The 13010-nt window shown below is 55.0% G+C and overlaps 1 protein-coding gene and 1 long non-coding RNA gene across 2 annotated transcripts in view; one reads left to right on the top strand and one right to left on the bottom strand.

The window, feature by feature from the left end:
• Positions 1-840, bottom strand: part of LOC115601977 (nuclear envelope pore membrane protein POM 121-like) — a 37208-nt gene extending 36368 nt beyond the window's left edge. The window contains exon 1 of the mRNA XM_032919709.1: positions 796-840. Coding sequence (XP_032775600.1) covers positions 796-809 — 14 coding nt within the window. The 5' untranslated portion in view covers positions 810-840. The remainder of the gene's footprint in view (positions 1-795) is intronic.
• Positions 841-8179: 7339 nt separating this feature from the next.
• On the top strand, positions 8180-9748 carry LOC115603148. The gene is made up of 3 exons (XR_003989774.1): positions 8180-8295; positions 9355-9552; positions 9676-9748. It is a non-coding gene; the product is annotated as an uncharacterized LOC115603148 (long non-coding RNA).
• Positions 9749-13010: the final 3262 nt, after the last annotated feature.

The raw sequence follows: 13010 nt of genomic DNA, 5'->3' as shown, positions 1-13010 counted from the left end.
CACTGGCACCCGTTGTAATCTAGGGTGCCCTTGCTGGGGACAAATGTGTTGTATTGAGACGTGCAGCCCTCGTGTTCCTTCAGGTCTTGCTGCTCAGAGCTGGGGGCAGAGGAGGATGCTGCTGCTGTGCTGCCGTTTCAGAGGGGCTTTGCAAGGGACACGCACGCTCTCCTAGTGGGAGGCAGGGCTCCATCTCCAGCCCAGTGGTTTCCCCGTTCCCCATGGCCAGTGCTGCCATGCAGTGGGCACAGCTGTAGCACTGGGGCCGGCTCAGGTCCTTGGGGGGCTGCTCAAGGGAGCCTTTTGGGGGCAGATTCCAAGGGAGCTGCAGGTGACTGAAAGCAAAGAGCATTGCAAGGGCAGGAGCTCTGGCACGTGCAGCCTGTGCCTGCCGCATCTATCCTGCGTGCCCCTTGCCCCCAGCTTCCCTGCCTGTCCTCTGCCAGCCATACAGAGAATGCTGCTGCCATCCCTGGGCTTGGAGAGCACCGTAGGTGTTTCCTTCAGCCCATCCACCTCTGCTCGAGGGCATAAAGCCTCCTCTGGCTGACGTTGCCAAGGGTCTGTCCTTGACCCTCCACAAACCAGGTGCTGCAGCACCATGGGGAGCATCTGCAGTCAGAGGGGGCACTTGGTGATGGGGCAGCTGAGCTGGCCCTGGCTGTTCAGTCCTCTCATCTCAGAGGTGCCTCCAGAGCATCCCTAAGGGCTCCCTGCTGCCTGCCCCTGGGCTGCGCTGCGCTGGGCTGCGCTGGGCTGAAGACTCCCCACGGGAAACACGGACTCAATACAAACCACAGCGTGTCCATCTGACAGCCACCGGAAGGTCTCCAGCTCTCAAAAAGCAGGTCCTGCGTTCGGAAGCCAAAATATGCATCAGCTCCCAAACTCCATCAGCTTGGCTTGCTTATCAGATAGGTCATTGCTCCTCCTTGAACTTCAGTTCTGAAATTAAGCTTCTTGACACCTAGTAACCATGGGACAGTTGGTGGAAACTGACATAGCCCCTGCCTCCGGGGGCACCCCAGGCAGAAGTCCCTGGCCCCAAAGGGCTGCTCCTTGCCCAGTGGTGGGCATTGCCCACCCTGAGCTCACGTCTGAGCGGAAGAGCTGAAGGTGCTCGTGGGCCATGTGGAGTCTGTGCATTCAGAGATGCAACACAGGGAAACTAGCCCTGCTGGGGAGACACCAGGGCTCAGCCTGAGCCTCTGAGATTTATGTGGAGCACAGCACCGTGCCCTCTCTGCCAGTTTGCTGTGGGAGTGGGTCAGGCTGAGGTGTCCTTTGGTTCTTCATGGGCTTTAGAGAGACCATCTGAAAAACGGGTGTTAGAAACGTGTGGGTTCTTGGACAGGGGTGAGCTGAATGGTTCTGTGGTTGGTGCCTCCGAGGATGATGTCTTACCCTTGTTTTCCCAGAGTTTGCTAAGATTTGGGCCAGTGCATCATGTTACCTCAGCCAACAGCTGGCTCTGCACCAGCTGGGACTTACCTCTTCCTGCTCCCCTCACATCCTGATGAAGGTCGATGAAGTCCTGACAGCCGTTTGCTGTGGAGTACGATTGTTCTCCTCCTCCTCTGAAAGCAGGAACAATGCCCAGCTCAACACTGCAAGGCACAGATGTGCACAGACTACCTCCTGTGTCCATTCGGGTGTACAATAAGGTTCAGGTCTAGTGTCAGAAAAAGGCTTGGGCTTTTTCTGGGGCTTCTGGAGTCCCCACAGTCAGAGGTGCATGGCAAAACTTGGAAGACTGGGGCATGTCAAGCTTTATTCCAAGTGTGGGACAACCAAAGGATGGTTGTCTGCTTGTCAGCACTTCCTGTCGGTTTCTTCGTGGATGAAGGGGAGTGAGAGGGAAAAGCACAGGCCCTGTTTGTCTTCTCCCAAGGTTTCCAAAGAGCCCATCTTGCTCCTTTGTACCTCAGGCCTGGGCAGGACACTAAGTACCATCCCCATTCTCTGAAAAGTCCTCCCTCTGTCCCTCCAAGACTTCTGATCCACCATCTCCTCTGTTTCAGGCTGTCCACATTCCTGGACTTGGGACTGTTGCGGTTGTCAGAGAGCAAGTAGCCAGCAAGAAGGATCTGGTGGTGGTGGTGAGACCCGTGTTTCACCTTGCAAACACTATTATGCAGGATCATGACCTCCGGTACAGTCACATAGGCATTCCTGGTAAGCAGACAGACTGGGAGCAGTGCTTGTCCTTGAGCAGAGTGGGGAGGTGTGCTCTGCTGTCCAGAGCACAGTGCCAACCTCCTGCTGCAGTCTAAGGGCAGCTTCAGCTCCACAAAACCAGGCTGCTGAGGAAAGGACCCTGTCTACTGATTTGTTTTAAAGAGTCACCAGAAGGCAATACAGCATAACAGCACATGCTCTTTGACCTGCTTCCTCAAGCGGTTTCCTTCCCATTCTGTTGGTGCTGTGTCTTCTCGCTACGTGGTGTTTCAACCCTTGCTCCCCCTTTCTGCTTTACTAGAGCTCATCTAGGCAAATGCCAGGGCTCTTCCTCGCAGCCTTTTTGCAAGGTGGAAAAGCAAAGGAAGGACAGGGGGGAAAGATGATTCCTTCCAAATCCCAGCAACCACAATGCCTGTTGCTTTCTAGTTGCTGCTGCCATTGCAGCAGGACCCTGGGGGCACCAAGAGCTTGGGTCTGTGTTTGGGGTGGGTTTCTCTCTAATGACAGAGAGATCACCGAGTGTGGGCAGGGCTCCAATGGCCTGGCCACCCTCCAGCTTGCCGTGGGACCTGGTGCCTTTCTCCCCTCCTAGTCCTGCAGTCGTGGTGCTCCTTCCTACCAAGTGCCTGAGACTGTTTGCCTTTCTGTAACAGACAGCCATAGCTGTCCGCTGCGCACCTCCCTTTCCACTGCTAACAGCAAGGGACAACCCAAGCTTCTCCTGAGAGGCACTATACCAGCCTGACAACTCGGTAGCAATGGATTGCCTGAAAGCCTGCGAGCTTCAGACCTTTGACTGTAGCCTGCTTAGCAGCTCTCCAAGTTTGTGGGTTCCCCTTCTCTTGTTTTTCAGGTCACCAACATGTGGAGCAACTGCCATGTGCTCAGATAGCCTCAGACAACGCTGTCTCTGAAAGCACGGTGCAGCTTTGCATGGAAAGGACCATACGTCTTTTCCGAGTCTGCCTGGAGAACAGGAAGAACGTTGCTCTCGTTTGGAGGGACGTGGGCATGGTGATCATGCAGGGCAAAGACGTAAACACGAAATTTTACACAGACTTTTTGCAGAGGCTGAATGGGACTGACAAGATGTTGCAAGCTGTTCTTGAGGTAGGATTTTCATTTTCACAGCACCGCTTCTGGCTCTTCTGAAACATGTGCTGGGGGCTGGCGGGCTGCTTCCTCCTGGCCTGCCATGCCTTCTTCAGCCACTTGGGCTCCTCATGGCCCACAGAAGAGCAGGCTCTCTGCAGAACATTCCCCTTGTGTGCAGTGGTCTGGCTTTGCAAGAGATAAGCCCCGGAGGGGCCTCACTTTGTTGCAAGAGGCCGGTGTCGATGGTGGGGAGCGCTGCTTGCCCCCCTCTCAGGGTAGGGAGCAGAGGAACAGGCAGAGCAAGGCTTGCTGAGGCCAGAGCCCTTCGGCTGCTCTGGCCCTTGGCTTGTGTTGGTATAAAGTGGACTGGGCAGCCAGCCCTCCCCAGCGTCCCCATGTCCCATCATCTGTCTCCATCCTCATTGCAGATGCCAGAGATGAAGGACTCAGTCATCTCATCCCATGACACTGCTGCTTCCCAGACCTCTTCCGGACATGTTATTGTTCTACCAGGGTATGTTTGCAGCTGCAGCCCTTGGCTGAGCCAGTGAGCAGCTTCTCAGCTCATGCTGGGAGTGCTGCCTTGCCAGGCACCGAGAACTGCACTTGTGGTGGTATTGAGGACAGGGTGTTTCAGAGCATTGGCAGGGACTTCCTTACTTGCTCTCGGTTGACTTTGTTTGGAGGAACAGGAGACAGTGACAATGCTTTATGCATCTGTCCTACTATGGACCTAAAGAGGCATTTAGGCAACATTTTCCACCCGGTTTCTCCTGCTCTTTTTCCTTCCTGTACGTGATGCTGCCTTCTCCTTGGGGGCAAGGAGTAGAGGGGTGGTTTCTTCTCCAAACAGGAGCTTGCCTCTGGTGCAGTTCTGTAGAGCTCTGTCTTGTGCCAACATTGCTTTCCGGCGCCATCGACAACTGAAGGGAAGGAGGTGACTCCTTCATGCTTATAAAGACATTAATCTGTGAGGCTCTACAAGCAACTTGGAGGACAAGATCAGAACTCAGAAGGGTGCTGGATAATCAGAGCACTAGGGATTAGACTGCTCTCCATGTGCGCTCTGCACTCTGAGGAAGAGAGGAATCGGTTTCCGAGAAGCAGCAAGGGGGTTTTGTGGGAGGACGACTGTTCCCACAGGAAGGACGGAAAAACACTGGCACAGGGAGATGGGGCCTTGCCTGCCCCTCCAGGCACTGGAGTCCCTACTGTGGTCCTCCAGGATGGGCTGCCCTGGGAAACAGTGCAGTGACGTTTCTTCAGCCTGGTGCCTTCTTCCGTTGCCCAGGTACAAGCTGGAGACCGTGCCTAAAATGCCAAGAGTGAAAGCTGACCTGAGAGGACATGTGAATGCCACCCCAGAAGGCTGGCGAAAAGGTTATAGTAGTGGAAAGAAAGGTGAGAGACCAGAGGGTTGCTAGCAGGGGGCTGTAGGTTTTCCTTCCTCTGTGTCTGGAGGGGATTAGAGCTGAGGTGACGCCAGGATGCCTGGAAGAGGGAGAGGCACCTCCTTTGACTCTCTGCACCCATTTTGGGAAAGCACCAGTGACCCCTTGTGGAACAAGGTCTCAAGACAGATCTGCAACACAAATAGCTACTGGGACTGCTGTAGGATATCTTCCCAGAGGCTTCCACTCCCCAGCCTGTGCTGCAAACAGTGTAAAGCTCTTACCCTGCTCCCTTCCATATTCTCAGATGTCTTGCAAGTAATAATGCCTTTTGTGTGAACCTGCACCAGCAGCAAACCTGTGTGCGTGGGACCAATCCAGAAATCCAAGAGCTGGCAGCTCTTGTGCTAAATAATTCCCCTCTGCAGAATGACTCCTGGAGACCACCAGCATCCCCCAGGGAGACCCCCCATCTCAGCACATGCATGAGAGAAAACCATCAAAATAGGGTTTCCCCAGGGAATAACGGTGCACTGTAGGCATGAGGAGCTGGACAAAACACCAGTGCTGGAAGAGGCCTAAGACCTCCCAGGAGACAGGACTTTCATCCAATGGGATGGAAAGGACCACCTTCATCAGTGTTACCACAGGCTTAGTCAACCTGCATGTGCTGGAACTGGGACAGAATAGGCATGCTGTTCCCAGAACACCACCAAGAGAACTGCTTTGAAGAATTGTCTCCTTTCCTGTTTTCTAGAGGATTTTGCCGAGAAGCACCTCCTTCATCGAGCAAAGCTTTCTCCAAGGCGGTTATCTGCAACGACTGTAAAGTCAGAGCAGGCTCAGAAAGCTGAGGGGAGTGAGCCCCCTGCCAGGTGAGACACTTGCATCAATGGGTGAGGGTGACCCTGTGATGGGAGCAAGATGTTTCTCCTGGACACAGAGGCTAGAGAAACTCAGAGTGGGGTTTATCCTATGTCCCACTAACTGATGGTCTCTTGGTGCATGGCAAGTGCCTCGTAGCTTCTTGGGAGACTGCTGGCACCATCATTTCTTTCTTTGCTTCTGGTGTGCAGATGTGCTGAGTAACTGGCTGCAAATGCCCATTGCAGGAGCAGAAGGTCTTTCTGGCTTTCCCTTCAGAACGGAATGACCCTGACTTCTCTGTTTACTGACAAGAGTGTTCTGCAGTGAGTTACTGCAGAGGATTCCTCTGATTAACCAGAATCCTCTTCTATGCCAACGCCTGCCTTATGGCTGGCAAAAGAGAAGGTCCAAAGAGAGCTCAATGGCAGGATGGCTTTTCTCATGGGCTCTTGTCCTCTGCCTTTTGAGACTGTGTCCCCAGAGCCCAATCTGCTCCTACAGCCCATGAGCACTCTGTATTTCAGAGCGCTGAGCAGACTTCAGCGCACTGACCTGGGGGGCGTAGCGATATCTCTGGCCATAGGACCCTGCTCCTCTCATCGCTCTGGCAAGAAAAGGCCTAGACCTGGGCATCCTGAGATTTAGTGGGGCTCTTGGGCACATGGGAGTCTGACAGCTCAGGGTCTTCTCTGTCTCTGCGGACTTGATCCCAAGAAGGCAAGTAGAGCACTTTCTGCTGCAGAAGCACAAGATGCCAGAACCAGCTCCCCCTTCACTCTTGCCAATACACCCTGTTGTGTCTTTGCAGGCAGCTGCCGGCCATCCAGGGGACCATCCTGAAGGAAGAGGGGGAGAAAGAAACACTATTTCCTGGGGGCGAAATCAGAACAGTAGACTTCATTGCCAGAACTATTGAGAAGAGAGAAAAGGTACCTGACACGGGCTCCTGCAGTGGGTGTGCGGTACCGGGCTGTAGAGCAGCATCACTCCACGCATAACAACTCTCACAAGACGCTCCACAGTGTGTTCACAACTGACTAGCTGCTTTGAGGCTTACATACAGAGAGGCGGGTTGCTGTGTCGTTTGAGAATATCCTGTTCATTTTTTCACTTCCATTAGCCTCATGAAGCACCTTCCTTGTGGATGTTTGTGTGGGCAGTGTTGCAAGGCTGGTCTGGGATAGCCAGCTGCCAGGTGGTTTCTAGGCTCGTGGTCACTTAGCTCCCTGGTCATTACAGATGGGGTCTTAGGTGGAGCCTGCAGGAACCTGGGAGAAAACCAGTGTGGACAGAAAGGCAGAAGGGAAGGGGCAGAGAGTGGGTAGGAATGAAAACGGCTCAGCCCTCTGCAGGGCAGACTAATGCTGCCTGCTGTTGTATTGTGGTCACCATCCAGATAAACACTTAAAGAGGAAGGAGGAGCTTCCAAAACACATCCAGGAATACTTGCCTGAGGAGGAAAAGAAGAAAACAGAGCAGGTGGAAGAGAAAAAAAGAAAACGTCAAACCGTGCCAGCACCCAAAGTGAAAACTGAGAGAGAAAAGGAGACACAGAAGAGCCAGGTACTTGGAATTCCTGCAGAAAAAGAGCATGTTCTCCTTCAGGGATACTGAGATTGCACTGTGCCTTTAGCAGCCAAGCCATCATAGCAGCATTGCTGCAGCAAAGCTGAGCGGGTTGCCGCTGCCTTTCCTGAGCAAGAGGGGTGACAGTAGTAGTGAAACCCTGGTGATCCTCAGGCATCACCCCAAGGGTGTGCTGAGGTTGTTCTGGATTTTCCTGTCCCACTAGTGTCCCTGCCAGAAGTGAGCTGGGGGTCTGCGTGCTGGGAAGCGGCAGCCTCGGGGTGTGGGGCTGTTGTATGAGAGTCTCTTCCTGTGCAGGAATCCAGTTCCTCTGAGCAATCACCAGTCTTCTCCCTGACTGGCTGGGAGGTGGGGGAGTCCAGCAGCAACTTCATGGAGATGATGATGGGTAATTGAGAAGATGCTGGGGAAGAGCCACCCACAGTCCATGAGGAAGACCCTGTTCCCCCGAAGCGGTAGTGTACCAGGTCCAGCCAAGGCCTGGGGCAGTGGGATGGTGGTGTATCACAGGTGGTGGGTCACAGAAGCCAAGCCCTGGGGCATGGGCTGCATGGAAGGCCTGGGAATTTCTTCAGTCATGGGAATGAGCTGGGTTAGAGCCCAATGGCAGGGGCCAAAGCAGGTGCCTAAAACTCCTCCTGCCTCAAATGGGTCTCCGTATGTGTGGGGCTGGATGAGGGAAGAGGCAGGAGCATCACCGCTGAAGGGCCAGAGGGACTTTGTCTTTGCTGTTGCAGAAGCCTTTCCCCACGGACACACCGGGCCCTGCAGGAGGTGGTGACGTGCTTTCTGAGGTAGGTCGCCCGCAAGCGCAGGGGGCAGAGGGATGAGCAGGCAGATCTGCAGGACAAGCTCAAGTGGTAAATCTCTGCAGACACGGGCAGTGCTTCCTCGCCTGCAGCGCCCGTCCTCCTGCCCGCAGCAGCGGGGAACAGGGGCACTGCTCTGAGCCTCTCGGCAGAGCCGCCTTCTGAGCTGGGGCAGGCGCCAGCTTGGGAGCCCCGGCTGGAGCGCGGCTCCCTGTGCTCACACCTCCTCCTCCCGTCCCGTCCGCAGCAAGCTGGCAGTGCTGCAGTGGCGTCGTTCGGGGAGAGAGGCACGCAGCAGCCAGCTGTGGGAAGCTGGAGCCCAACCTGCACCCAGTGCTTGGCCAGGGAAGAGGAGGGCAGGAGCGGTACGTGACATGGGTTTGTGGAGGGACTCTGGCGTATCCACCTGTAGAAAAGCACAGCCTTCGCTCTTGTCACCTCCAGAAACACTCAAAGACTTGACCTGGAGGTGTTTCAGTGGCAATGGCCCTGCCAGGCTTAGCCAGTATAGGAAGCAGCTAGGTTGCTTTCAGCCCCATGGTCACTTGGCTCGGGGATCATTGCAGAAAGACTCTGCACTCAGGCCTCTGAGGACTAGACCTACTAGACAGCAGTTCTGCTGAGAAGGATCTGGGAGTATTGCTGGATGACAAGTTGACCATGAGCCGCAGTGTGCCCTTGCAGCCAGGAAGGCCAGTAGTATCCTGGGGTGTATTGGGAGGAGTGTGGCCAGCAGGTCAAGGAAGGTGATCGTTCTCCCTTTACTCGACCCTGATGGGGCCGCATCTGGAGCCCTGTGCCCAGTTCTGGGCTCCACATTACAAGAAAGACAAGGAGCTACTGGAGAGTGTCCAGCAGAGGGCCCCAAAGACGGTTATAGGTCTGGAGCATCTCTCTTATGAGAACAGATTGCGGGAGCTGGGCCTGTTTAGTCTGGAGAAAAGAAGGCTGAGAGCGGATCTCGTTACTTCATATCAACATGTCAAACGTGGGTGTCAGGAGGATGGTGCCAGACTCTTTTCAGTGGTGGCCAGCAACAGGACAAGGAGCAATGGCCGTAAACTAAACCACAAGAAGTTTCACCTCAACATGAGGAAGCACGTTCTGTTTGAGGGTGGCAGAGCACTGAACAGGCTGCCCAGGAGGGGCTGGAATCTCCCTCTCTGGAGACATTCAAACCCCACGTGGTCGCGTTGCTGTGCGACCTGCTGTGGGTGGCCCTGCCTTGGCGGGGGGTTGGACTGGGTGATCTCCAGAGGTCCCTTCCTACCCTGATGATTCTGTGATTTTGTGAGTGCAAGCAAAGCAGGGCTGACAGAGAGGCTGAAAAGAAGGGGCAGGAGGGAGGGGGAGAGCTAAAATATCGCCAGCCCTCTGCCGGGGAGACTAACAGCGCTTGCTGCTGCATTGCCATCGCCCTGCAGGCACAGGTCTGCGTGTGCACGGAGGAGGAGGAGAAACGCAAGCTCTGGGACTCGTTGCGCAAGAAGTGCCAGAAGGCAAGGGCAAAAGTGGCAACCGCGAAGGCTTGGAAAGAAAAGCGAGAGCAATGGGAGGTCCAGGTACTGGAGGCAATGAAAAATAATTAGGAAAAGAGCATTCTTCTCCTCCAGGGAGCCAAGGTGGGAAGGTCCCTAAGGCATAGGTGCATGGGGGCTGACTGTCCTGTGTGGGACTGTATCAGCTCAAGGCACCTTCCCTATTGCCCAGCGACATCTCTTCTGCTCACCTCTCTGTCTGTGCAGGGTCCTGCATTCATGGCATTCCCGAGCGGTGGGGAGACACCAGGAGAGGATGAGGAGAGCCCAGAGGACAAGCTGAGTCTTTGCCTTTCAGAGTACTCATCTCTGCAAAGGTGAGTGTGGACCAGCTTCAGGACAGACCTGGGCCAGCTGGGGGCTGATGGCCCAGCTGTGGGTGGGAGAAGCAAATTCTAGAGCCACGGGTCTGGACAAGGATAACATCCTTTCCTTTCTCATGTCCCGGGTCAATCCCCGATGGCTGCTGCCTCTCTGCAGCCCCAAGCAAAATCAGCACTGTGGGGTTGAGTGGGATCATAGGTTGGGCACGACTGGGAGAGGGGAGAGGCAGGAGGGTCTCGGCCAAGATGTGAGACTTTGCCCTTGTTGTGGTAGGAGACTTTCCCCATGGACCCACCGGGCTTTGCGAGGAGCAGTGACCTGCCTCCTCAAAAAGGTAGCAGGAACAGCCCATTTCTGTGGTGGTGGGGAGGAGTCCCTCATGGAAGGATCTCCAACCATATCTGGTGTTTTCCCTTGCCCAGCACTGCCCTTTCTTCCTTTGACTTCCTGCAGCCCCTAGGCGAAGGGAGTCTTCTGCTGACAGCTCTCACGGTGTGGAGAGCAGCAGGCTGGGATTGCATTTGAGGGACCATGGATCTGATCTCTCCAGACAGAATCGGATCCCACCGCATGTGTCCTGATTAGACCTGTAGTGTTGCTCTGCATCTCTCTCTGCACACGAGACTATAGAGCTTTGTATTCAATTCCTCGGCTCTAGGGAGCGGATGTGTTGCACAACGGTGAGTCCCATGAAAGCCTCTAAGGCACAGAGGCTCCCAAGATTGATGTCGAGCAAAAGCCTCTTCCAGGATCACAAGCAGCAGCGCCGGCCAGCGAGGATGTTACCAGCACTGCTTCCGTCTGATCAAGAAGGACCTATACGCAAACCACTGTGTCTGACACTGTGGGTCTTGGTGGCTGTGAAATATGCACTCAGTGGTGGGTGAGCTTTGGTGGAGCAAGGAAAGGCCACTGCAGGACAGAGGAGTTTCAGTCCTATTCCAAGGGCAGGCCTCTCCCAAGGCTTTGCTATAGCATGTCGGCTGCAGCCCTGCTCTTGGTGGCCCATGCACCTTCTGGTCTGTGGCAGTGTGCCCTGCCATTGCTGCAGAGCTCTGCTGTGGAGGGTGGAGACGAGAGGAGGGAGGAGGAGGAAGAGGAGAAGGAAGTGTAGTGCTGGGCAGCCAGGGCAACAGAGCTGCCAGGGAAGCAGCCGGGGGCTTGTACAGCCAAGGCACTGCAGGGCATGGAGGCCAGCTCTGTCAGAGGTGCACAGAGCAGTGCCACGGGGACAACGAAAGCCTAGGCAGGAACCGTGCCTGGGGAGAGGGAAGCTATGGGGGGCAGCTTTTCGGTTGGGTGGCTTGGCTCTGCCAAAGCTCTGCTCAGGTTCCTGAGCAGAGTTTTGTTCAACACTTCCTGGTTCGAAGGAGGGGGGAGCTGAGGTGAGATGGGGACACTTCTGAAAACTCCTCTCCAGACACCTGGGGGGACATAATGCATGCCACTGGGGGCCTGAGAGCGGGCTGTGCAGGAGGAGGAAAGGAAGCCCAAAACTGCTGGCTGTTGGGCACCCACACCCTGCCCAGGCTCTGTGGGCTGGTGGACGCAATGCTTCCCGAGCCCATGCAGGTTTAACAGCGCCGCGTGACATAGGGTCAGTCTGTTCATCCTCTGTGGACTATTTTTTCCTGAAAAGCCCTGATCTTGTGGAGCTCCATCTTGGCCTACTTAGGAGATACTCTAATGGCATGGCTAAAGTGGGGACGGTGTCCAGACAGAGCTCTCATCTTCTGCAAACTGCAGAGAAACAGCATCACACCACTGCTACAAGTCCTTGGCACAGGCAGAACTGACTAAATCAACTGCAGGTGTGGAAAGTCACAAAGAAAGGAAAAACCTTCATGGGGTGCGGAAGTCACAGCTTCCTCTCTCCAGTGAGAGGAGCAGCTTAATTTCATTTTCTTTCTTTTTTCCCCTCTTAAAGGACACAAAAGTCCTTCCAGTTGCTATGTCTGGAACAGAGACACCAACAGAGACACCTCCCAAGGAAAGGCCCTGTGTTGAACCACCCTCGGGAAGGATAAAGTGTGTGTGAACGGGGGGCTGTAGAGTACGATGTTTACAGGGGGAAACCCTTCTCAAACCTATTTCTCCTCCTATTTCTCCTGAACAGAGCACTTCCCTCTTTACCAACCAGGTGCACCTTGAAATATCAGAGCCTTTGCCATGCTCTGCCCCCAGTCTGGCACAGGTCTAGCCCACAGCACACACACACCCCCTCTTTGTTGTACAACAGTGGCTGCCGCAGGCTGAGTGGTCAGAAGGAGGTGAAGGTGGCAGAAGGTTCACACGGCCCTGGAGCTGTCTTTTGGTGACGCTTCCTTCCCAGGGAGCCAGGACTTAGTGAATGGGCTCTCCTTCAGAGATGGGTCATGTTAACACGAAGCCGAGCGCACAGGAGAGGGTGTGAGTGCAAGACCCAAGACAGAAAGCGCCAGTGAGGGGAGGTCAGGCTGTACCCCTTGCTCCTGCTGATGGCATGCTGCTCTGGCTGCAGGGCCCATGCTCCTGCTGGATAGCATCACACCAGCAGCCCAGGGTACTTTTGGGACATCATTTCTGAGCTACTGTGTTTGGCCTGTCCTCACTGCAGCTCCTTGGAGCAGAGCCCAGCTTGCCCTAGGTTGCAGCTGAATGGGCGCATAAGGCACAGAAGCTGGGCTGGGCTGGGCTGTTGGCCACTTCTGGGATCTTTCTTTTGGGACTAGCAGCAACTTTGCCTGCCAATTCCCAAAGACCCTTTTTATCTCTCCCCTACACCTGCTGGGCTCACTCAGCTGCTGGGGGTACTATGGGTCTGTAGGCAGAGGGCTGGGTGCCCCACAGGGGTGCAGGGGTCTCTGGGAGTGCCAAGACACCTTGCTGCCTTTTCCTCAGTGTCCCCTTGCAGCTGATGTGAGCTGTGCTTCAAAACGTCCTGCAGGCTGGGAGCAGCAGCAGGAGTCCTGCAAGGGAGCAGCAGTGGTTGGTGGGGTTTGAGCAACAGTCACGTCCCAAGCAGAAGAGGTGCGCCTTGAAAATGGGTCAGGGGAAAAGACCGTGAAAGGCTGAGGCTGGGTGACCAAGAACGGAAAGGGCACAATGTTCTCCAGGAGTAGTGTATTGGCTCCTGAGGTTTCAGGCAGGTCCGCGTGCATAAAGGAAGAGTTTCTCTGGGACTTGACTGAGTGCCCACTCCTCAGATGCCTGCAGCAGCTGATGAGGGTGGATTACAA

The sequence above is a fragment of the Strigops habroptila genome (assembly GCF_004027225.2).
Source record: "Strigops habroptila isolate Jane chromosome 13 unlocalized genomic scaffold, bStrHab1.2.pri S16, whole genome shotgun sequence".
Taxonomy (NCBI): Eukaryota; Metazoa; Chordata; class Aves; order Psittaciformes; family Psittacidae; genus Strigops; species Strigops habroptila.
This window is presented reverse-complemented; position numbering and strand designations above follow the sequence as displayed.